At 38.5% G+C, this 22,397-nt stretch overlaps 1 protein-coding gene across 1 annotated transcript in view; it reads right to left on the reverse strand.

Annotated features, from left to right (window-relative positions):
• Positions 1–2,225: 2,225 nt before the first annotated feature.
• The window catches only part of ZNF366 (zinc finger protein 366), a 35,674-nt gene continuing 15,502 nt past the window's right edge, over positions 2,226–22,397 (reverse strand). Inside the window, exons 2-6 of the mRNA XM_031602605.2 lie at positions 21,803–21,868; positions 18,184–19,502; positions 15,851–16,042; positions 9,893–10,067; positions 2,226–7,443 (exon numbers count right to left, since the gene is read on the reverse strand). Coding sequence (XP_031458465.2) covers positions 6,908–7,443; positions 9,893–10,067; positions 15,851–16,042; positions 18,184–19,482 — 2,202 coding nt within the window. The 5' untranslated portion in view covers positions 19,483–19,502; positions 21,803–21,868 and the 3' untranslated portion in view covers positions 2,226–6,907. The remainder of the gene's footprint in view (positions 7,444–9,892; positions 10,068–15,850; positions 16,043–18,183; positions 19,503–21,802; positions 21,869–22,397) is intronic.

Genomic DNA, 22,397 nt, shown 5'->3' on the forward strand with positions numbered 1-22,397 from the left:
ATAGGAGTTGTACTAGATGAATCTTGAGGATCTCCCCCAACTCTAAGGAGTTTATGATTCTCTGATCCTATGATAACTCGTTACGTCCCTCTGGATGGTGTCCCCCCCTTCTATTGTGTTAACAATATCACTCAGCTTGGTCATCAGCAGACTTACTGAGGGTACACTCAATCCCACTCTCTAAATCATTGATAAAGATGTTAAAGAGCATCAGTCCCAAGGCAGACTTGTGAAAATCCTCCACCTGGACATAGAGCCGTTGAGAACAACACTCGACTTTACCCACCTAATAATCCACCCTTCAAATCCTTTTCTCTCCAATTTAGAGATAAAGATGTGATGTGAGACCATGTCAAAAGCCTTGCACATTTCCAGGTAGATATTAGCTGCCCTTCTTTTGCCCAATTATGCCATCCCTCCATCATAGAAGACCACCAGATTGATGAGGCACAATCTGCCCTTGCTGAAGCCATGCTAACTGTCTCAAATCACCTCCTCATCTCACATGTCATGAGGTGGTGTCAGTCTTGCTCTGCTTTTGTACTGAAAGGGATTTTGCTCTCCCCACAACCTCTCATAAGTTTAGGAACATGAGAGGTTCCTGAAATTCAGAGTCTTTGCCAGGTCCACATTCCTCAAGATCACAAACTTGACCAGGATATGGTTGCTGCAGTCCAGGCTTCCTTTGATCTTAACGTTGTACATTGGTGAGCCCCATGTCCAGCAACACTTCACCTCCGATGAGTCTGTTCAATAACTGAACCAGAAAGTATCATCAATGGACTCCAGGAATCCCCTGGATTGCTTGCAGCTTGCTGTGTTGTTTTCCCAGCAGATATCTGGGTGGTTGAAATCCCCCATCAGGACGAGAGCCTATGACCATGAGACTTCTTGCAGCTGAAGCAAGAAGACCTCATCAATAGGCTCCCCTTGATCAGGCAGCCTGTATTAGACTCTGACCACCAGCTCTCTTTTATTGGTCTGGTCTCTAATTTTAACCTACAGGCTCTCAGCCTGTTCCTGACTGTTTCTCAGAGGGAGCTCCATGCAGGCTATCCACCTCTTAACAGAGGACAACCTCCTTCCTCTCACCCCCTCCTCCTGCCTTGCCTATCCTTTCTGAAAAGCTCATAACCCTCAGTGTTAATATTCCAGTCATGTGAGTCACTATGTTTCTGTGATAGCAATGAGACCATAGTTTTCCAATTGCATCATGGTTTCCTGCTTTTTTCCTATGCTGGTAGGCATACACATTGGTATAGAGGCTGGGCTTCAGCTGGGCTTTTAATTGCATTACATCCTTGAAAGAGTCTTCCCACAAACCTCCAGGACTAATCTGAGGTTTTCCCCAACTGCTTCCTGAAGTGACAGTGTTCCCTGACTCTCCTCTGTTCCCCAGTAGTACATCTCCTTCCCCCATCAATTGTAATTTAAAGCCCCGGTGATGAGCTCTGTCCCATTCCAAATGATTCATGTAGACTACTCACATACAACTAATTTATAAACTACGTTGTGGTTGCTATCTGGAATCAAAAAAGAAGGGGGAGGGGGCTGGTGAAAGAAGAAGAAAACAAGAAATTAAAAAGGGTTTAGTTCTGTTTCACTTAGCCTCAGTATACTTCTGATGTTTGGATGAGTGTTTGGGGCTTTTTTAAAAGGTGTATACTTCAGAGAATTAGAAATCGAACATTCCTATTTTCTTTATGACTTGAATTATTTTACGGCCAGTACCCCAATTACTTTCTCTGTGTGTCCAAAAACAAGTTTAAATGATTTCAGTGAAATCTGACTATGCCAATTCCATCAGGATCTTGTTAAAACAAACAAACGAATCCAAGAATTTCCTCATCACTTAAAGTGTTTTCCATTAGAAAAAGAAACTCTGAAACTCCAAGTTAGATCTTCTGCTTATTCCTGAAATTATAAAGGAATTTCCATTTCCTTAACTTCAATTTTCTAACATGTGTCTCGTTCTAATCCAAGATGCAGATTTTTGAAGTATCAATAAGATAAATGTTAATTTTTTGGCTTGTCTAAGGCTAAATTAACAAATGCCAAAATCAGTCTTAATCATTTTTATGTTCTCCCTGAAGTCTGTAATAATAAAATGATCTCTCTGTCTTAGGGAACCTGGAAGCTCTTATTCCCTTGTCTCCTAATTGCCCCTCTGTCATGCACTTAGGCTTCCCTTGAAAAGGACCACTCTTCACACGTGACTTTGTCAGATCATCCCCATGTGTTTATTGTGTAAAGTAGCAAAGGTGCCAAGAACTCCAGATCCATTTCAACACAAAGTACAGCAGCATCTCTAATATATTTAAGTTAGCACATCATATATGCTTTTAATACTGAAATTGAATGCCAGAAACTAAGTATTCAGAAAGTTGGTCCATTTTTTGAGTTCGGGTTTCAAATAACAACCCAGAATTTTGTGTGAAATAAATATACACCATACTATATGCAAAAGTTATTAGGAGTACAAAATGTTAGCTCTGTTATATCTTGTTCAGCTAAGCAGACACAATTTATTTTCAAAACTGTTAATAATTATTAGAAACTCCTGGTGTAATAAATACAGTATTTATATTACTTCTTAACCGTACACTAATAATAGCAGAGTCCAGCAGCACCATATGAAGAGAGAAATCAGAGAATATATGTGGGATCAAGACAGATTTGTAAAGAGGTGAGTGCAGTAGAATTAGGCATTTCTTGTAACTTTCCAAGACTGTGTTTTGTAAGGCACAGCACAGGATAAAATTTTGTTATAGCATTATGATAAAGTGTTTTATCCTTGGATTTACTGAGCACATCGCACCCATCCTTGCTATCACAAATCAGAGGCTGCTTGGCAGCCAAGAGAACTCCATGTCACAAGGAGATGGCTGAGTACTGGTGGCCAAACTCAAAACATCACTCATTTCAGATTACTATTTCTCTTTCTTAATAAAAATATTATGTTCCTTTATCCTCAGATTTTCTTAATCCAGCTTTTGAATTTTCATCCACTACTCTGTGCCGACAGTGTCCTCCAGAATTCTCTGTGCTGCTCTAAAGAGCATAAAAAATCTCTGACTTAACAAGCCACATGCCTTCACTTGCTCAACCTCATTATGGTGTTGCATTGTTTACTGTTGACTCAGCAAGGCTTCCTGAGCATCTGTTTTAGAAAATATCTCAGCTGTATGAGTTTGTGCTCACTCTCATTTGTTCTGATGCTTCTCAGGAGAATGAACTTAGGCTCTTGTAATAACGCAGGAAAATCACATGGATGTGGTAAGTGTGACGAAGACTGGGCCTTAATTTATTATGGTATCAAAGCTGAAAATCTGAATAGCAGAGAAGAGTCAGATATAAGCATTTTTGTCTACAATACTGCAAAAAGAGAGTAGATAGACTCCTTTTAGGAATCAGTAAAGAAAGAAAAAAGATTGTCCCAAGGTCAGGACGCAGAAAATGTTTCTACAGGATTACTAGGTCTCTATTCAAAGCAAAACAAGGAAGCTAATCCCTCAAAATCCAGAGATGGGAAATAGCCTCATTATGAGAGTAAACTTCTATAAAGCATTTTCAAAGCTATTAAAAAGCAAAGGCTGTTACTGTCTGTTCCCAGAATGGTGCCAATGTAAATAGTGTGAAAATAACTTATGTTTGACAAGCAAGGTGCTTCACAATGAAGGCTGTTATTTCACTTATAATTTGTCCCTAGAGGCCTCTTTATAACAAGTGTCTTAAACTCAGCTACATTACGTTCTGCAGCAGGGAAGGCTGCCACCTCCTAATCCCTTTGCATGGTCACTTGACACTTGTCTCTTTTTCTCAGTATTGCTTTTGTTTGCAACTCCTCTGACTGGTGAATTGGGTTTTGAAACTAATTCTTTACTACTCTAACATGAGTTAACCTGAGGCACTTATGAATGAGCTTAGGGTGACCGTGTGACTGGGCACATTCTCCAAATCTCACTGTAATCGGGAGAATGCAGGAAAAGTGATTTATGTTACAAATTAATCCCAAATAGCATCGCCATTCCGGGTGCTCCTATTCCTTTATTTTCTGCATGTATATGTTTAGCAAATTCTATAAAAATATAAGTTATATAAATTGCATTAAAGAAAAAAATATAGAACATGCAGCCATGTTCCTGATCTCTTGCTTATTCATGTTATTACAGGAACTGTTATAGCTGCTGAAGTGGAATGGAAGTGTTTCTGCTTGACAGAGATATTTCCAAGAGTTTGTGGTACTCAACTGTTGGCTGTATGCATTCTAAAACAGGAACTTCTGTCTGGTGGAATCAAGACATTACCAGGAAAGTAAATGTCATTTCTCCCATTTCTAAGAGAGAGTCTAGTAGATCACACTGAATTTCTTCTACCTGATGACTTTTCCAGTAGTCCAACAAAGAAAGCAGCTGTACACATTACACTTTAAAGAGGAGTTATCTTTCAGTTGAAGCAAGGAACAAGTTGAATGAATATGAAAAAACATAAAAAATGTATATGATAAAGCATCTGAAAAATACCCTATTTTGAAAGACATCATTCAGTCTAGTCCTGAAGTCACCTACATTCCACATCAATTTTATATATCCTCTTTATTTTTAAAAAGTATGTACATCAACTACGGTTAATTATATTTAGAGGAGTGAACTGTACTGTAAAACTTCTTACACCAACAGCTTATTCTCCAAGTCATTCAGAATTCTTATTATGCCAGGTCCTAATGCTGAAAAATAGAACCACCTCCTACAACCTCAGCCTATATAAACACAGTTTTGTATTCTAAATAAGTACTGTTGCTTCGTGGTTGCTGATTAGCTGGTGTGAGAATTATTCCTTCTGTATTGTGAGAGGTTTCTTACAATGGCAGAGAGCTGCAGCAACAGGCTTCTTGCATTAGCAAGCCATGAGTATGTGACTTTGTATTTAATATAACTTACAATGGCTGCTCCAAAAGTAATGCCTCCTATGTTGTGTTGGTCCATGACATCAGAGATGTACGTTGGTGGTATGACAATAGAGGTTGAACCTTCCCAGCAATATTCCATTGCATCTTGTTGTCATGTGACAGATGACAGCAGAGGGGCACTCTGACTGAATGGCATCTGACATGGAGGTGTGTATGAAGCAAAGGTGTGCCACTGAATTTCTCCATGCAGAAAAAATGGCACCCACTGACATTCACTGATGCTTGCTGAATGTTCATGGAGATCAAACAGTGGGTGTGAGCACAGTGAGGTGGTGGGTGGTGCTTTTCAGCAGTGGTGACAGCAACAGCAGGTCACCTCCACTAGTGCATATTGTTATGAGCTTGGTATGCAGGCTCTTGTTCATCACTGGTGAAAATGCATAGCCAGCGTGGTGACTATACCAGAAAACAGTGTTTTGTAGCTGAGAATTTCCCTATAGAATAGTGTTATTGTGCTCTTTGTATCTTTTGGAGTTCCCATAGAAATAAATAGAAGGCATTACTTTTGGAGTTATCTACATAATAAAAACTAAGCATGATAACAAGATATTCCAAATTAAGATATTGGTAGGGAAATGAAGAAGGCAGCAATATTTGGAAATGAAATACCATATTTAGAGGAGTTTAACCTATTGAGCTATAATTCCCCCAAATGATATAGGAATAATTAAATGACGTATTAAATCTTTATTTCCTTATAAGCAACAGAACAGCTTGGGGCCACATCTTGCACGCTGAAGATGTAGGATTCAAGGTGCTGGCCAAATAATGCCATTGATGGAATATGCTTAATGGAATGTGCTTCTAGCATCTTTGTTATGAGCATATAATTGTATGAGAATCATAATAAAAAGCCAGGAATGATTCATTAAAACAGCATGAGTGGAATTATTCTGAAAGGCCAGGAGCTCACTGTTCAAGCTGTGTTAATGAGGGAAAAATTCTGACTCAGATAAGAGAAAATAAAAAACCTGTCTTTGTTTGTGAATATTGCTTCACCCTTACAAGGCTCTTTTTTGGAATCCCTTCCAAAATAAAATCTGACTGGGCTTTGTATTTTAAAAATCATATCTGCTTGCCAAGGTAAACTGGAAGAGAAATGGCAAAACTACATTATTTTCTCAATGAAGTTACTCTCTTTGTTTTAGATGTGATTACTGCAATACTTGCAAACCCTACGTGCTGCTGCTCATTAAATGTATTGGTGTGAGCAGACATTAGAACAAAATGTCAATGCGGTCCATGCCATTTCGTTTGAAGGACTGCTGAACGCTTCCATACTGACTGCAACAGCAAAACACAGGCAATCCTTTTGCCAGAGGAAAAGCTTCTGTGACCATAAAAAATTCCATCCCTTCCAAAGCCTTACATTTCTACACTTCACTGACTCACAAGATGAAGATGTTAGCATCTCTTCATAACTTTTTTCCCATTCCTCACTGTAAATCACAACAGTATATGAAGTGATCTGAGGTGGATGGCATTTTTTTGGTACACCACCTTTAGCAGTTCTCTTGCTTTTGCTGTGAAATACTTAGCATTTTCAGTTTTTTTGAGACCTGTGGTTAGAAGTGGTTGAATATATTTAGTCAGATAATAAATGAAACACTAAAGTGTTTTCTTTCTGATAACTAGAAAACTGAGTGTAATATATACCACCCCAGATAGAGGAAAATAAACTTCTGTACCCACCCTATCGTCTACTTGCATACCATATGGATAAGTATAAAAATCTCGCAGTTCAAAATCTATTGCGTTTCTTCATCTCTGTGGACTGCTTTGTTCTTTTCATGTATGTTTTTTACTTTAATATATTTTTATTGTTTGGGCTTGTTCATTTGTAAAGACTACTGCAGAATTCCAACCTCTAGTAAATTACAGTTCATGCTCAAAGCTATTTGTTTCTCATTTTCCAGCTGTTTTAAAACAAACATCCATTTAAATGCCTATAAGCATTGTCTGTTTTTCCATTTTTCTTTCCAGTAATTCTTTCAGACTCTTGCTCCTGTGCTTGAAATACAAGTAATCAGAGAGAGAATGCCCCAGACTGGCCTTTTCAAAGGCTCTAAAGCTCAGGCGCTCCTTGTCATTTCCAAGGTCTCTCTCTCCTCGGCTCTCCTGATTGTCAGAATCTCCTACTCTCTTCTCCAGTCCTCCCTCACTTAACATTTCTTCCTTCTCACTGCAGTAGGACTCTCTGAAGCCCTTCATCATGCACTGTGGTTTGCCAGACAGATCTTGAGGAACGTACAGCTTGTTGTTGTCATGATGGTACACACCAGGGCTGTACTGCTCTGCCTCATAGCAGTTGTCTTCCTCTTCTTCTTGGCATGAACTTCCCTTGGCACTCTCACCATCCGAATGAAATGAAATCCCCTTCCCTTGGCTTTTCTGGGAAAGATCAAAGGGCTCTTCCTGTTCCAAGCTTCTCAACACATTTGTCTGAGACAGAGCAATTCTCCCTCTTCCAAAACCTTGCAGTGTTTCAAAGGGGGAGAAAAGGAACAGTTTACATACAGCAAATGCTTCTATACAGTACATGATTAAAACATAAAGCCTGAGATGGCCTTTGTTTAATGTTTTACCTTTTTAGCTATCTCCAAGCCCTTTAATGTTTACATCTCCTTTGAGATACTGTTAAAAGAAGTATTTACCTCGCAACCAGGTCAGGACACACATAACATTTTGCTGTACATGCCAGACACTTGAGAGAGAGCTAGGAATAAAAGTGAAGTGTCTGGCCTCTTGTAAACTATTTTTTGCCAGTGAACCTACCCACTTCCTTCTTCCTATTTTTTTAGTAAAGGCTTTGATCTAAACCATCACATACCATAATCAAAGTTCCAGTTTTTGTATTTTTTTTTTTCCAGAAGAATGGAAGAGATTTAAAATGTTTTAATACAGTTGCTCTGCAGACAGTCCTGTTCAAAGATATTACTATAAAGGGACAATACAATCCTGTTCCATCAGTCTAAAACTTCATCTCCCATTGACTTTTTCACTCTCATCCAATGTCACTGAAATCTATGTCCTTCAGTTTGAGGAAATCATCACAAGCAAATGATGATTTTGAGCTGCACAGTGTTAAGTCTGAGTGTGGTCCTTGGTCTGTTTTGTCTTAATATTTGTCAGAGAGTCTCCTCTCTGTGGGAAACCCAGACGTTGCCCAGGAGGCAACAGTGGACTCAAAATGTGCTCTGACCATCAGGATTCACAGAGGAAAATTTAGATATTACAGGCATAGTCCATCTTAATTTAAACAAAGGTGACACTACTGGGATGAGCACTTCACTCAGCAGCAAAAATCTATGATAAAAGCTGTTTTATTTGCTTGGATTTTTTTTCCTCTTAGTAATTTGATCCGATGTCTGTGGGATTTATGCAGCCACTCTAGATGCAGCTGCTGCTTTGCAACTGTGTTGTGTTCATTAAAATGGCTCGTGAGCAGGTGGCAGCCCTTACAAATTGTCTCCTGTCTGATAAGCCTCAAGGGCTGAAGAATCTCTGTACACTGAAAAGCACTTAGGCTGTCTTCAATTACAAGTAATTGTGTAACTCGCACAGTGCTATAGGAGACTAAAGGGAAAAAAAAGAGCCATTTATCCCATTACTTGTTAGAATCTTTGAACTTTGTATGCCAAATATCATTAGAAGATGTGCTTCCCATATGTGTTAGGTTGCATTAAAGTCTGACTTTGAGGAACGCTGTGAAATATTACCCATGATATAATTATTTATCCAGAAACTAAACAAACAGAACATCTTTAATACCGAAATTTTCCAAACAATCCTCCCTAATTCCATCAGTTCTTTAGATAGATTGTCACTTGTGCACATAAGGCTGATTTTAGGAAATGTGTCTGTACATGGTAGAAAATACTCCCAGAGTGGTCAGAAGTGCATATACTTTGAAATAAGGGAGGATTGTCCTCTCTCATTCATGTGTCTCTGTAATGTGAGCGTGAGCTTGTGACTTTTGTTGAGGATCAGATTCATCAGTATAGCACAGAACAAACGTATACCGACTAGAAAGGCTCTTGGATGTAGAGCTACATGGGCTTCCATTCCCATTTCAGCCAGGAATACAATTAACAATGAGAAAGACCTACGAAAATTTCCAGGTTTTTTTTTTCTTCTGTCAGCTTTGAATGGATTTGTGGATTTATTCATCTCCATGTTTAAAACTATGTGCAGATACCTCACATGTAAGAGAAAACATACAAACTAGATGAGTGTGGGGCAAAATGTCTGCTTGCTCATGGCTGCTAGGCCGTGGTCTGTCAAATACTCCCAAAACTGTAAAATTTATTCAGAAATAGTGTAATTACACCTTCCATTAGGAAGATAAGTGCCATTTCATCAATGTCCTGACCAGCTGTGTGTGCTAATGAATCTTAAAACTGAATGCACACCTGCTCACTATCATTTGTGTCAGGGATAGCTGCTTACTAGGAGCAGCTTTGCAGGGCTTTTGATATTGCACCTTTCCTGCAGTGATGGAGCTTGTGAGCCTAAGTACAAGAACATTTGCTATGACTTGATAAATCCTTTGCTTTAGCACTACTGATTGCATTCTCCCTATCATCTGAAAGTGGCAAGTTTAGTGTGCCAAAATGACTTTCTTGTCATCACTGTCTCATTTTCTCTCCAACTACTACTCCATCTCAGTCTGTACCTCTATGTCATCAGAAATCTTGTTTGAAAGGTCTCAGAGAACAGAGTTGCTGTCTTGGGCAGCTCTGATCTGTAGCACAGAAGTAAAATAAATAGTTAATAACAAACTCCCAGGCTTATAGCATTCAATCTCTTACAATAGCATTGGATCTATGATATAAGATTTTAGGTCTGCAGGAAAGACCCATGTAAGATCAGTGATATGCATGTACAAACCTCTCAGAGAATAATTTTGCCCATAAATATTACCTTGAGAATGAAATCCTCTTTCCATGACCCCATGTTTGACCTTCATATGCCTGGTTAGGTTCCCCTTCAAGGTGAATTTGCTGGGACAGTAGAGGCACTTGAAGGGCTTACTGTCTGAGTGCAAGTGCATATGTCCCATTAAATTGTGCATTCGGTTAAACTCCTTTCCACACAGCTGTCAAACAAACAAACAAACGAACAAACAAACAAAAACAGTAAAATGAAACTAATTAGTTTGTAGGAGACTTTCCAAGGTGAATATTTTTAAAAGCAAATAGAACGTATCTTTCCCAGCATAAGCCTTGGCAACTTCTGGCTGCACTTTATTATATATTTATTATATATATATATTATATTATTTAATATTTATTATACTAAACTCTACAGGGAAGTATATATGGTTGAGGGTGATTTTTCAAGAGCTTTCTGTTTTGCTGCCACTCTTTAAAAGTGGTGACCAAGAGAGACACATGGTCACGGATTACTTACAACTGGGGAGTGTTGTAAGAAGTGGGGAAGAGTTAAACATGAAACCCAAAAGGCTCTTGACTTGAATGAAATTGTAATTTTCTATCCCAGTGAACTATTTTGTTTGTAGATTATAAAACTATCCTTTATTCAAAAATAATGCCAGGCAGAGATGGAGACATGTAATTAAATGAGAAGTTTCTGTGAATATCACCTCTCCTTTCATGTACTGGAAATGACTGCACATTTTGCTTAAAGCCAGGAAAAAAAGCAATTCCTTTTTTTTTCTTTGTCTCTTTCTCTCCCTTTTGTCTTTGATTTTCTCATCTTCTGTTTACCAGCTGCTGTATTTTGATGTCTCTGGTGAGTAAGCTGGAATTTAAACAGGCATGGGGCCATAAGAATGACTCAGCTTTCCCTGAAGCATGTTCCTGTCAACTGAGCCATTGATCCTACAGGTTTCCCTTTGATGAAACAATAAAGAATTTTTTTCATTGTTGTTTTTCTAGATGTGTCCTTTTGTAGTTCCATCCCTTATAAATCAAATGTAGTCTCAAGACATGGGAGTTTGACATCAGTACTATTAGCTTCTTGCCTTACTTGTCTTTTTGTCTTTCCTTGATAGGATTTATAATTTTATTCACGTTCAAGTGGTTATTTCCATCCTATGTAAAAATCTGTGTTTGCTTCCTACTTCTACCTCTTTTTTTTTTTTTTTTTTTTGCACTGATTTTACACAAATAATTTTATTGTCTGAATAATCCTACCACTGTCTTTGTTACAATCCGAGACATAGTCACTATGACTAAGTAACAAGAATTTTATTAAGTCATCTGGCAAAAAATGATTAAAAAGCAATTAACGAGGCTCCAACAAATTTTTGGTCTAATCTGACTTTTGATTCCTTGGATGGAATTGAGGTGGTGAAACGATCTTCAATGAAGTAGTGGTACAATCTTTGCTCTTGAAACCAAAATGGAAAAGCAGTTTGCTAATATAAAAATTTTGAAAAGTATTGTATTGCTTTTTAAAAACAAGCAGAACTGATTGAATGCCTCAAAAGGAAAAACTCTGGAAATACTCATTTGCTTTTGAAATGATTTTACTTCAGACGCATTATTTCTTTCTATGATTTTAATAAAATACTCCAGCTAATAAACTATCAACAAGGTGTTCCCAGAGAAAGTGTGTGGGGAAAAAAAGCTACTGAAAATGAGTTAAGAATTTGTAAAAGATATCTGATGATGATTGGTCATCCATCCACTCAGCTGTCTCTCCTTTGTGTTCGAAGAAAGCTTATGTACCTGATGAATTATAGTCAGTGAAATGAAAGCACAAAAACACCTTCCGAATGTGCTCTGAGGAAACAGAGAGGCACTGAGCAGCACACTGTGAGAAAAATCACAAGAAGAGCGGATATTGACAGCTGCTTCAACAGTCTATGATGTGTCAATATTTCTCTGCCTATAAGAATGCCATAACACTACTCCTCTAACACTTCTCAGCAGAAGGCTTCTGGCTGCTTCCATTCTGTCTGACCTATGTTCTCACCAACTTTTGCTTTCTGATAGCTAGGTCTTTTCCATGTGTATTGATATTAGAGGAAAATCTGATTCAACGGGCAATTGGCTAGAGTACTTCATGCAAATCTGTGTCTGTATAGAATACTGAGTATTAAAATTTGTATAGCAGCAACATTTGTTTCTAGCAAGGCAACTTCCTAAAGGTTATTCCCTTACAGTATTTTGTTTTTGTGTCTCTGAATAAAGAAGGTAGGTTTCCCATTTCCCAAAGTCCTGCATGATCTTAGGGATGTGTAATTTCTTCCTGTCCTCAGACAAGACCATGAAAAAATGGTATCAGAGCTGAGATTTGTGGCAGGAAAATGAAAGAAGTGCAGATATAAAAATATTTGGGGGGGGAGGGAGGTGATAGCTCCATGTGGTGTGGTATCTGGTAAATTACCCTTTGCAAAAGACACATGAAAAGTTTCAGATGAATGCCCATGATTCAGAGTGTGAAGGGAGCAGTTCAAAGGCTCAAATGCTGAAAGACAGCAAGTCAGTGCTAGGTGAGATTTACAGCTAACACACAGCAAATGGGTTTGCAGACCAAACTAGGAAGATGGAAATGTTTACTTCCTCTATAGGACAGGGCTGTGAGCACTGATGATCCAAAACCATGGAAAAGAACAAAACGCAGAATCTGAGCATTCAGATGGACGGATATCTCATGTGAAAGACATTGAGATAACAGGAATGGCATAGTTACTTGTGGACCTTATTTTAGGCTCTCCAGTTTAGATAAAATAACATTCTCATCCCAAAGAGAAAGAAATAAGCTGTAAGTCTGCTGAACACATTTTGATTCACTGGCTGGGCACAGTGTGTTAGAAATGCTGACTCAGATCAACAATAAATTTTTTCTTCCTAAGCCACTGCATGAAATAGCACCCATCTACATTTTTCAGTCTGTTTTGTTTTTTTCCCAAAGTACTTATATCTCATTTTTTCTTTGGTTTAAACTTCTGGTCTAAAACCACAGTTTCATGTGCAGTGGGTAAAAGTGACTGACACTTCTGAAAAAGCAGTGCCAGATGGGCACAGAGACTATGTCTCATACCAGATTGCTTCCAGTCAATGGCAGGGCCCAGTTCATCCAAAATAAGTACACTCCTTCATACTTGGAAAGAAGATATTTTGATATGCAGTCATAAACCAAAATTGTTTAGGCTCACTTTTAACTGTGTATTTACAGTAGCAAGTTCAAAATATCTGCTGCAATGTATATTTGGCTGGCTGCATGTGAGAAAACTTCAGCACATTCCTTATTGCTGATAAGGAGCATTATTAACTTCTGCACAAGAAGGAACTTTAAATTTCAATAATTATCCTTTGACAGACGCAGTGAGCACTATTACACCATTTGGAGCAACTCCTTCAGAACTCTTCTGTGTTTTTTTTTAAAGTAAATAAGAAGAAAGCATGGTCTCAGGCCTTCAGAAGCCACGGAGATGTTCATTCTTCAGAGAAAAATGAAACACAGACCCAGGCTTCAGCTGGGTGAGGAAACAGAACGGGCAACTATTTGCTGCTCCCTCTTTTCAGATAGTCTGTGCTTAGCTGTGATTAGACACATAGGAAAGCATCATGTTTTCTTTGCTGTGAGAAAAAGGTAAAGAAAACCTCTGCATGTGGTAAAGTAGAAAGGCTACTGCTGTGCTCTCTTTCCCTTGCATTCTTCTTTATTTTTTTTTTCCCTTCATAAGAAGGGTGTTCCTTTCCTCAAAGAGTGAGGGAGAGGGAGAAAGACTGTAAACTGTCCAAAAGGACCGTGAGAAAACAGGAAGCTTTGAAAAGTACAAGAGAAAGCAAGATGAAATCTATTTGCAGGCGGTTCCCTGGGGACATGTGAGCCATTGTTAAGCAGGCTGTTCATACAGCTATATCCTTCCTTCTGCTGAGGAGGAGCTTGGTGCCAAAAGGCTGCTATCTGGTCATTGCCTTAACCCTCTGAATACCAGCCAGAAAAACTTGTGAGACCTTCAAAGGCTCTGCCAGTGAGGCTAGGAATGTTCCTAGTGCCAAAGAGAAAACATATGTTCTCCCTCTGCTTATTGTTATGATCTCCAGTCCATTTAGGGTCATTGATGTCAATTCATACCCCATTAGCCAAAGTAGATACTGGTTCACTGAACTTGTAGTTTCTTTTCTCCAAGGAATGTTGGGTGATGATGAAGTAAAAAAAAATATTAAACAAACAAATAAAGATAAATAAATAAGAAAAACAGTTGTTCCTAAAGAGCTTTTGTTACTGGCTGGACACTACACTGCTGGTACACCAGTTCCTGGCTCACACTGTTGACATTCTAAGCTTTAATAGTCTGTCATTACCAAACCCTATCAGGAACACAAGCTTCCAGCCACTCCACACCTTTCTCAGAAATAGCATGGATCCACATACTGCATCCAGAACACCCAATCAAACAATCGAGTTTCTCTTCTGAAATTTGAAGGGTAGAGGATGACTTTGTCCAAAAGGGAATGAGGATGCAGGGTTGCAGGTGTGTTCAGAGAATAACAGTTTCCAGCAGACTTGGCGTGAAACTACTCAGGCTTTTCAGTAGCTTGAGTAATTATTTTATCAATATTTTGATATTTATATTAATATTGAGAAATTATTTTCTCAATATAGAGTAAGTGATAGTATACAAAATAACATTTTAAAATGTAAATGTTTAAATTACATTTAAAATGTAACAAAATGCTGACATTGAAAGTCTTTGAAAAAAAGTACTCCAATGTTACCAATGAAAAAAATGAGTTCAAAAATATTAATTTTGATATTTTCTAATTAAAACTATCACTGAAAGCAATAATTTCATATAACATTTTGAAGTTCTATGCTTTTCAAGACAAAATAATTCCATTCATATTTTTTCATCTAGATCTGCTTTTGAATGAAAGAGTCCATTTAAGAAAATATTTAATTCCATAAAGATGTTGGATGGAAGTGTTATAGAAATTGTTTCCAGATCAATCTTCTGTTACTTTACTGTAAACTGGATAATATGCTCCTCTCCATATTTACTGCCCTCTTAGAGCAGATCAAAGTGGGAATAAAACCCACAAACTTTGCCTTTATAAGGCATGATTATAATAATGGACCAGAAAATAAGCAGAAATAATTGATGTAAAGTCTGATATTGGGTAAAAAGGCAAGCATGAATAACTCATGAGGAAGAAATTAGAGGTGGAAACAGTCAAAAAAAAATGAAAGCCTCCAAAATTTCTGGGGAAGGGAAGGAAGAGGGAATGGAGAGGGAATGTCAGCCTCCGAAGTGCTGGAGGGAGGCAGTGATCTGCCATTCCCAAATGGTCTCAGAGGCCAGTTTGCTATACTGCCTTGAGTTTCAGTCTGGTGACTACATTTGGCCCATTCAAATGCCTTCTGCAGTTCTGTATGGCTGTGATTTTCTTTGAGTTCTTCCCTGAATTATCGCACAGCATCGCTATGTGAAGTTCAGGTTGCTGCTTTTCCATGGTCCCCTGTGGAGGCCCCAAGTTGATCCATGTGTTTAGCCAGTGCTTGAAGCTGTTAAGAACTGAAGTACTCAGACTTCAGATTGGATGGCTGCTGTGGACAACTGTCAGGTATGTTTGTTGCCCTCAAACTGTGGTGGCATTTGTATGCTCACTATGTGGGAAACAATACGTCAGGATCAAAGTTACAGATAATGTAGGGGAACAGAGCAAATCACAGAAATTTAGCTCTTTTTTTTGTTGCTGTTGTTTTTGGTTTTTTTTTTTTGTGCTACCTAAACAGAGCTTTAGATCAAGAATGGAAAGCAGATTGTTTTATGCTAATTTAAATATAACTATAGAATGTGAGCAAGTCATGTTTTTCTAAATTCAGTTGTGTCAGAAGGTGGTAATATCCCAGAAATAGTCAGTGAGGTTATGTCTCTGCCACAGAGGAGATAACACTCACCTTGCACTTAAAGGGTTTGACATCAGAGTGAACAATCATGTGTGCCTTGAGAGTCTGCTTTTGCACAAAGCTCTTGAAGCACAAATGGCACTGATAGGCTCTGATATTGGTGTGGATCAGGACGTGTCTCTTCATGTTGGCCAGCAGAGTAAACTCCCGGCCACAGATTCCACATTTGTGCTCTTTCACACCCTGAAAAAAAAAAAAAAAAAACAGTTGATTGAACAGTTTCTAAATTATTTCATCTTCAGTATGGCAATATATGAATTATCCATTCTACATTAGCAAAGCAGGTAATGCATTATTTTGCCTTTAACATCATTTGTTCAAGCAGTATATACTTCTGTTTTATGTTCTTTTTCTTGGCAAATTCTTACAAGAACCTGAGAAGCAGAGAAGGAAAACAATATCTGAGTGTAATGAAATGAGGAGTTTTATCTCCATCTTTAAATTTACATGGCAGTGAGATGTAGAAGCAGGGCTTCTCTGTCCTTCTCTACTGCTTATGTGAAGCACTGGTCAAATGTGCACATCTATGGACCAAAAGTAAAAGTTAACCACTTAAGAGATAAAAGAAGTATTTGGCTATGTTAACTGAACATCATTTGCTTCTAACTAAGAACTACTGTTTTGCAGAGAGAGCTATTGAAAATAACCTGAAATAAATGAGAAATAATTAAATGATATCACCAACCAAAGATCTACATATTATATTCAATGAAGAAAAAATATTTTTAACTCCTTATGGAATTTACACTCACCCTAATGGAGTGTCCCTGCTTTAACTTGTGTTTACAGAATATTTCTAACAGCCTCTATGCCATGCAGTCAATTCATTGAAATGAAATCCAATATTCTTGGTCAGACATACGTGCTCTAACTGAATCCTGTGATTCTTTTAGATTTTACAAAACCCAATGAATTTACCATGAAACACCTTAAGAGTCTGAGCATAACTTGTTGCAGGTAGTGAGAATTTATTAGTTCAGTGCCAAGAGCAATTACTCCTCCATAAAACAAAAAAGGCTTGAAATGTCAGTCACTTTTGTGCCAGTCAGTGGTTTTCACAGAGATAATTGCAAAGCTAAAGCTGTGAATATGCCCAGCAATTCTAAGCATCAAGCTATTTGATTCAAGGATGCGTTTGGGCAGCTAACTACTGTTAATTATGTTTGCAGCTGAATCCACCTGCAGATGTGAGCAAAGAAGCAGTAGCTCTCTAAAGGGTGAAGGACATTGCATTTCCCATGACAAAAAACAAAAACAAAAACAGAAACGAAACAAAATAAGTTTTAAATTAGTAGAATTTTGTATGGTAAATCAAGGGAGCATCCAGAAAGAGTAGAAATAGCAACAGCAAATAGAGAAAATAAAAAGCAAATGTGGAAGTAGAGGCTGAGGTTTTTTTAAGAGAAAATGTGTTTATACAATTAAAACATCTTAGCTTTCTGTATTTTTAATGTTTTTTGTAAAAGATCGAAAATTTAAGTGTTAAAGGAAAAGACATTCGGAACAAGGAGTATATTTATAAAATATGTGGATTTTTAGTTTGTCTTTATTGTATTTTTGTAAAGGTAGTTAACCTAATTTCATACATTCTTGAATGGAACACGTAAGTATTTCCTATTTTTAAAGGGATTTTTCTGGATGTTTCTCAGAGCTGGCTCCCAGTGTGAACTGAAATAGCTGTCATTCCTTACAGCCGTGATAAGACTGTCACTTGATACAAATGGGCCGGGATTATGGTCCTCTTTGTCCACTTTCATTAAGTTTCATTCTGGATAATTTATGCACAAATGGGGATTTTTCTTGGGTCTTTTCTTTCCCTTCTGTATGTCTCATTATAATGACTCTTCAAAATTGGATGAGTAATATACTTTCTTCTGCTGCACACACACATCCTACTGCATATCCTCCTACTTCCCAATTAGGGGAAGCAAAGATACACGTATGTTTTTCAGAAGAAAATTTCTGGTAAATTTTTTTGAGGTTAGACAGATCTGCAAAATGCTGTTTTACAGAAGCTCATTCTGAAGGTAAAACCCAGAAATAGAAAGAGAGTACGACTGTGGGAAGTAATGCAGGTGGCTTAATTGAAGTCTTGTCTCTAACAAGATGTTTTTGCACATACTTTCTTAAGTCTGACAAAGACTTATATCTTTATCTTATACTGATGCCAGTACCACTTGGGACTTTTGTTCTGCATGAAATTCTACTGCTGGCAAAGGGCCAGCATGAGGCTTTATAGGATGGAGATAGGCATCTTTTTAGCAGTCTGTAGTCCCTGTGCTTCTGTGTGACACAAGGTGAGAGTTCAACATGTGATGGCTTACCTTATGAGTTAGAGAGTGTTGTTTGAGATGGTGGGGCTGTACAAACTCCATGCCACACTCAGTGCAGATATATGGACGGATGTCTTTGTGCTTCATCATGTGGTTTTGCAATTGACTCGGGTACTGGAAGGTCTTATCACATTCAGTGCAATTGTACTGTATTGGGCCACGGTGGGTTGTTAAGTGTCTCTTCAACTGGGCCAGCGTGGGGAAGTCCAGACCGCACTCCACACAAATGTTCTCTCGGCCACTCTCGTGCTTAGCTTCGTGTGCCTTCAGCTCACTGGGATAGGCAAAGCCTCTTCCACAGATCCTGCAGTTGTAAGGCTTGATGTCGCTGTGCTGCATCATGTGTCTCTTAAGGTGACTGGTTTGAGTGAAAGACTTGTGGCACACCTGGCACTTATGTGGCCTCGTGCCCTGGTGTGTTAGCATATGAGTGTGCAAGTGGCTCAGCTGCTTGAAAAGCTTGCCACATCGATTGCAAGCATGTGGCTTAATGCCGCTGTGCCCCAAGATGTGGGTAACCAAATTGTACTTGGATGTATAGGACTTCTCACACATCGGGCATTGCCAGCGTTTCTGTTCACCGCCAACATCAACATAGTAGCTGTCGTCTATTTGAAGATTGACATCCACTCTTTCTACTTTCTGTTTATTTTCACCACTTTCTCTTACTTCAGCCCTTCGGAAGGGTGGTTCTGGAGGCCTTTTCATTTGAAAAGGGTTCCTGAAATGGAGATTTGGGGGCATGATAAAAGGAAACATTAAGCCAGGATGGACTTTAGGATAATAAGGATAAGGAGCCTGCACAAATGCTGGACTACTAGGCCATGCCAAATTAGGTTTCACTGGTTCTTGCTTAATGGACTTGGCTCCAAAGGGCTCCAGAGATCTGTAGAACTGAAAACCAAAGTTGCAGAGATCAATCATCTGGGAACTGTACTTTGGCTGTGCTGGTTGTTGAAACACCATAGGAAGACCGGAAGAATCTATATCATTGTGATCTTCAAGACTGTGAGGTGGGGATGAGGAGCCCTCAAGAGCGATAGAAGGGGGCATCTTTGTTGGCATGCTCTTGCGTTTCCGAGACCCTCCTTCCAGGGACCCCTGGAAACTTTCCATGTCTCCAAGAGGAGGAGGGCCATAGCGGAAATGTGAAAGATGCTGTCTGAATTCTTCACCGAAATGAGTTGTTCTGTGTGGCTTTGCAACAGGACTCAGTGGCTGTAGGCACCGGGAGAAGGGAGAAGCTTGTGTGTTGTCCACACTACAATTTGCATCTTCGTTTTTCATCATACTTATTTCTTTTTTAATTCCTTAAAACAAATAAACAAACATTTTTATTTCTGTCTTTTCTCTTGGGGTTAACACTTTATTGTCTTGTTTATTCATTTTGAGGTTGTTTTTTTAATTAAACGCAATTAAGGATGCCTTGCTTATGATCACACAAGATGAAGAACTTCTAAAACAGAATGAAATTTGCCAGAGGAGAACAAAGAATCTTTGGTCTTCCTGTGGTAGGAATAGTGGTTTAAATCAGATTTGACTCACACAATATCTTTGTAACATAAACATGTTGTACTGTGACTCTCTATTTAGCAGCTGGATCTGCATGGCAGTGCTCATACTTAATTGAATTCAGCCAGGCTATTTGTGGGCAAAGTCCTGTCCTTGGCTGTGCAAGAACAGGCTCTAGAAATTGGCGGTGCATCTGAAGGATATGGCAATACAAACAATAATGTGCACATTTATTATGGTTGTGACATGAAAAGTCAAAGCCAAAAACTTTAAACTTCTTTGTATCATTAGCATGTGCTGCTGTGAGAGAAAACAATGGCAAGTGATCTAAGGACACCGTGTACCATCAGGTTTTGCGCTGTATTTCCTGGCTTCCCTCACTCTGTATTGTAACAAGAAGGTGGAGATTGATTCATTTTCTTTGTTTTAATACTAGTGATATTTACCTGGCAAATTCAGGGGAGGAAAAGCCTCTGACTGCTCTCCAAAGTGCGTTCAGTTTTATGGACCTTATCTATGGTTTTTTTCTGTTTTTCTGAAGTAGAGCACAAATCTCCCTGTTTAAAACTAAACATGGAATTCATTTCAACCATCCCCGAGGTTCCCTGTGTAATTGAACCTGAGAATGCTCAGATCGTTTCCAATGTCATGACAATGCAGGTTAATAACTGCCCCCTGGCAAATTTTTGCATTGTTGGTTGTATGGAGAGCATTTCTTGGAGTACATCTCCTAAATTAGGAGTTCATCTGACATACTGGTTATGCATTTAACTTCACCCTATACAAGGTTGCTACCATTTGCCTTGGCTTTCTGGGAATACTTCTAATCCAAGTGTGTGTACGTGTGTCTGTGTTTGTGTACGTGCATCTGTCCAACCAAGTGGAGATTAGCCTGGAAAACAGAACAAATTTTCCCTCTGTCATCTGTGACACATTGATACTATTTACAGCACCATTCTTGGAAACGTTGGGTGGAGAGTATGAAGGTGGTTAGAGTACTGAAGACACCCCTGTTTCTTTTTCAGGAAGTTCTGTGCTGGATAAACTAGCTTCTAAAGATAGATAAAAGCACATCTCAGTGACCTACTTAGGGTGTGGACAACAGAAGGCATCTTAAAAAGTTGCTTGGAAACAAGTTACTTCTGTTTGGAAGTTAGTTAGATTCTAGAACTACCTATGAATAAATATCATGGGAATCTGGAGGCTCAGTGACAAAACTTTAAGATGGAAACTTTAGAGAAAGGGATCAATTAATGCAAGAGGAGGAACAAAGAAGGGAAAACTGTAGGATCTCTTCAAGGATGATGGTTAAAACACTTGTGATGGTGCAGAAACAAGCAAAAAAAATCAATTTAGCCCAGGGTAGCTATCTACTAGTTAACCAGGATGTGGCTTTCAGTCCCTAACTTGTTGCTAGGGTAGAATATGTATGGGGGCACTGTACATATATGCACACATATGAGTGTGCATTTGCATATTTATATTTAACATATAAAGGTGTGTGTATGCGTACATGTGCATTTCATTGGAGAGGGCTGCAAGCGAGTTTGCATTCTCTTATGTTTCCTTGTCAACCCTAAGTAACTAGGCAGAATAAGGAACTGTCAGATCTCAACATACTTTTTATACAAAGGATTGACCTTTTTCTGAACGCTAAAAAATATCTACTTTGTTCCAAAGAATGGAAAAAGGTTTTTTCAAATTTCATTTTAAACAAGTGATAACCTCACGCAATTAGTACGTAAAATGTACATGTAGACCTAAATCTACCCTTCAAAATATGGGCCTGTCCCTCAAATGTCTTTCTCCTTGTGTACCTCATTCTTTTCATACAGAACTAGTATAACATGCATCAGAAAGCTCTTAGCGATTGAGAACCCAGCTATGTTATTTACTGGCTGTGTCGGATTATTGAAATGCTGCCAAAATGACAGTGAGTTGTGTCTAATTGCTCTCTTGTCTCTTGGCTGCCACTTCCTCCCTTCTTATACAGCCTGTTTTATGTAAAGTTTCAATCTATCTGGAACACAGAATTATGACAGAAATGATAGAGTTTCTTGAAATTACTGGAAAGAAACAATCTCCTTGCACAACTGACCTTTGATGGCTTTCACTGAGAGCGTGGTTTTATTCCACTGTCCATGGCTACACACATCATGGGACCCTATGAGGGAAAGTTTAAAAAGTTAGTAAACAGCACACTCAGAGAAGTTCTGTATAAGCAGAAAATTGACATCCATTAGGGGAAGAAAAGTGCAAATTTACAGCCTAGATACACATAATCTTGCTATTTTTCTTTTTACTTTCAAACTGCCGAACCCCTGGAATGTACAAATTCATGGAGGGAAGAGTAAATCTGGCCTGTCATCTTGTCTCCTTTTCTACTGGTAGCAAACCTTTCCTTCACCATGATAAGAACTTAATTCCATAAAAATTATGCGTCCTGCAGAAGCTGTAGAAGGGACACTGTCTGAGAAATACGTCCGTCATACATAAGGAGTCTTCTTTAAATATCTTCAGAGAACATAAAGCTTATAATAATGCTTTTCCCTATTATTTTTGTTCTCTCTGACCTTGCCGTAGTTGATCTCATTTTCATGTCAACTTTAAGTAAAAAGGGAGGAAGGACCTGGAAAATTTTTGAATTAAATATCTAACTGGGACCTTTTCTCTTTCCTACATAAGCACCTTGA

Source organism: Phasianus colchicus, chromosome Z, assembly GCF_987193195.1.
Source record: "Phasianus colchicus chromosome Z, bPhaCol1.hap1.1, whole genome shotgun sequence".
Lineage (NCBI taxonomy): Eukaryota > Metazoa > Chordata > Aves > Galliformes > Phasianidae > Phasianus > Phasianus colchicus.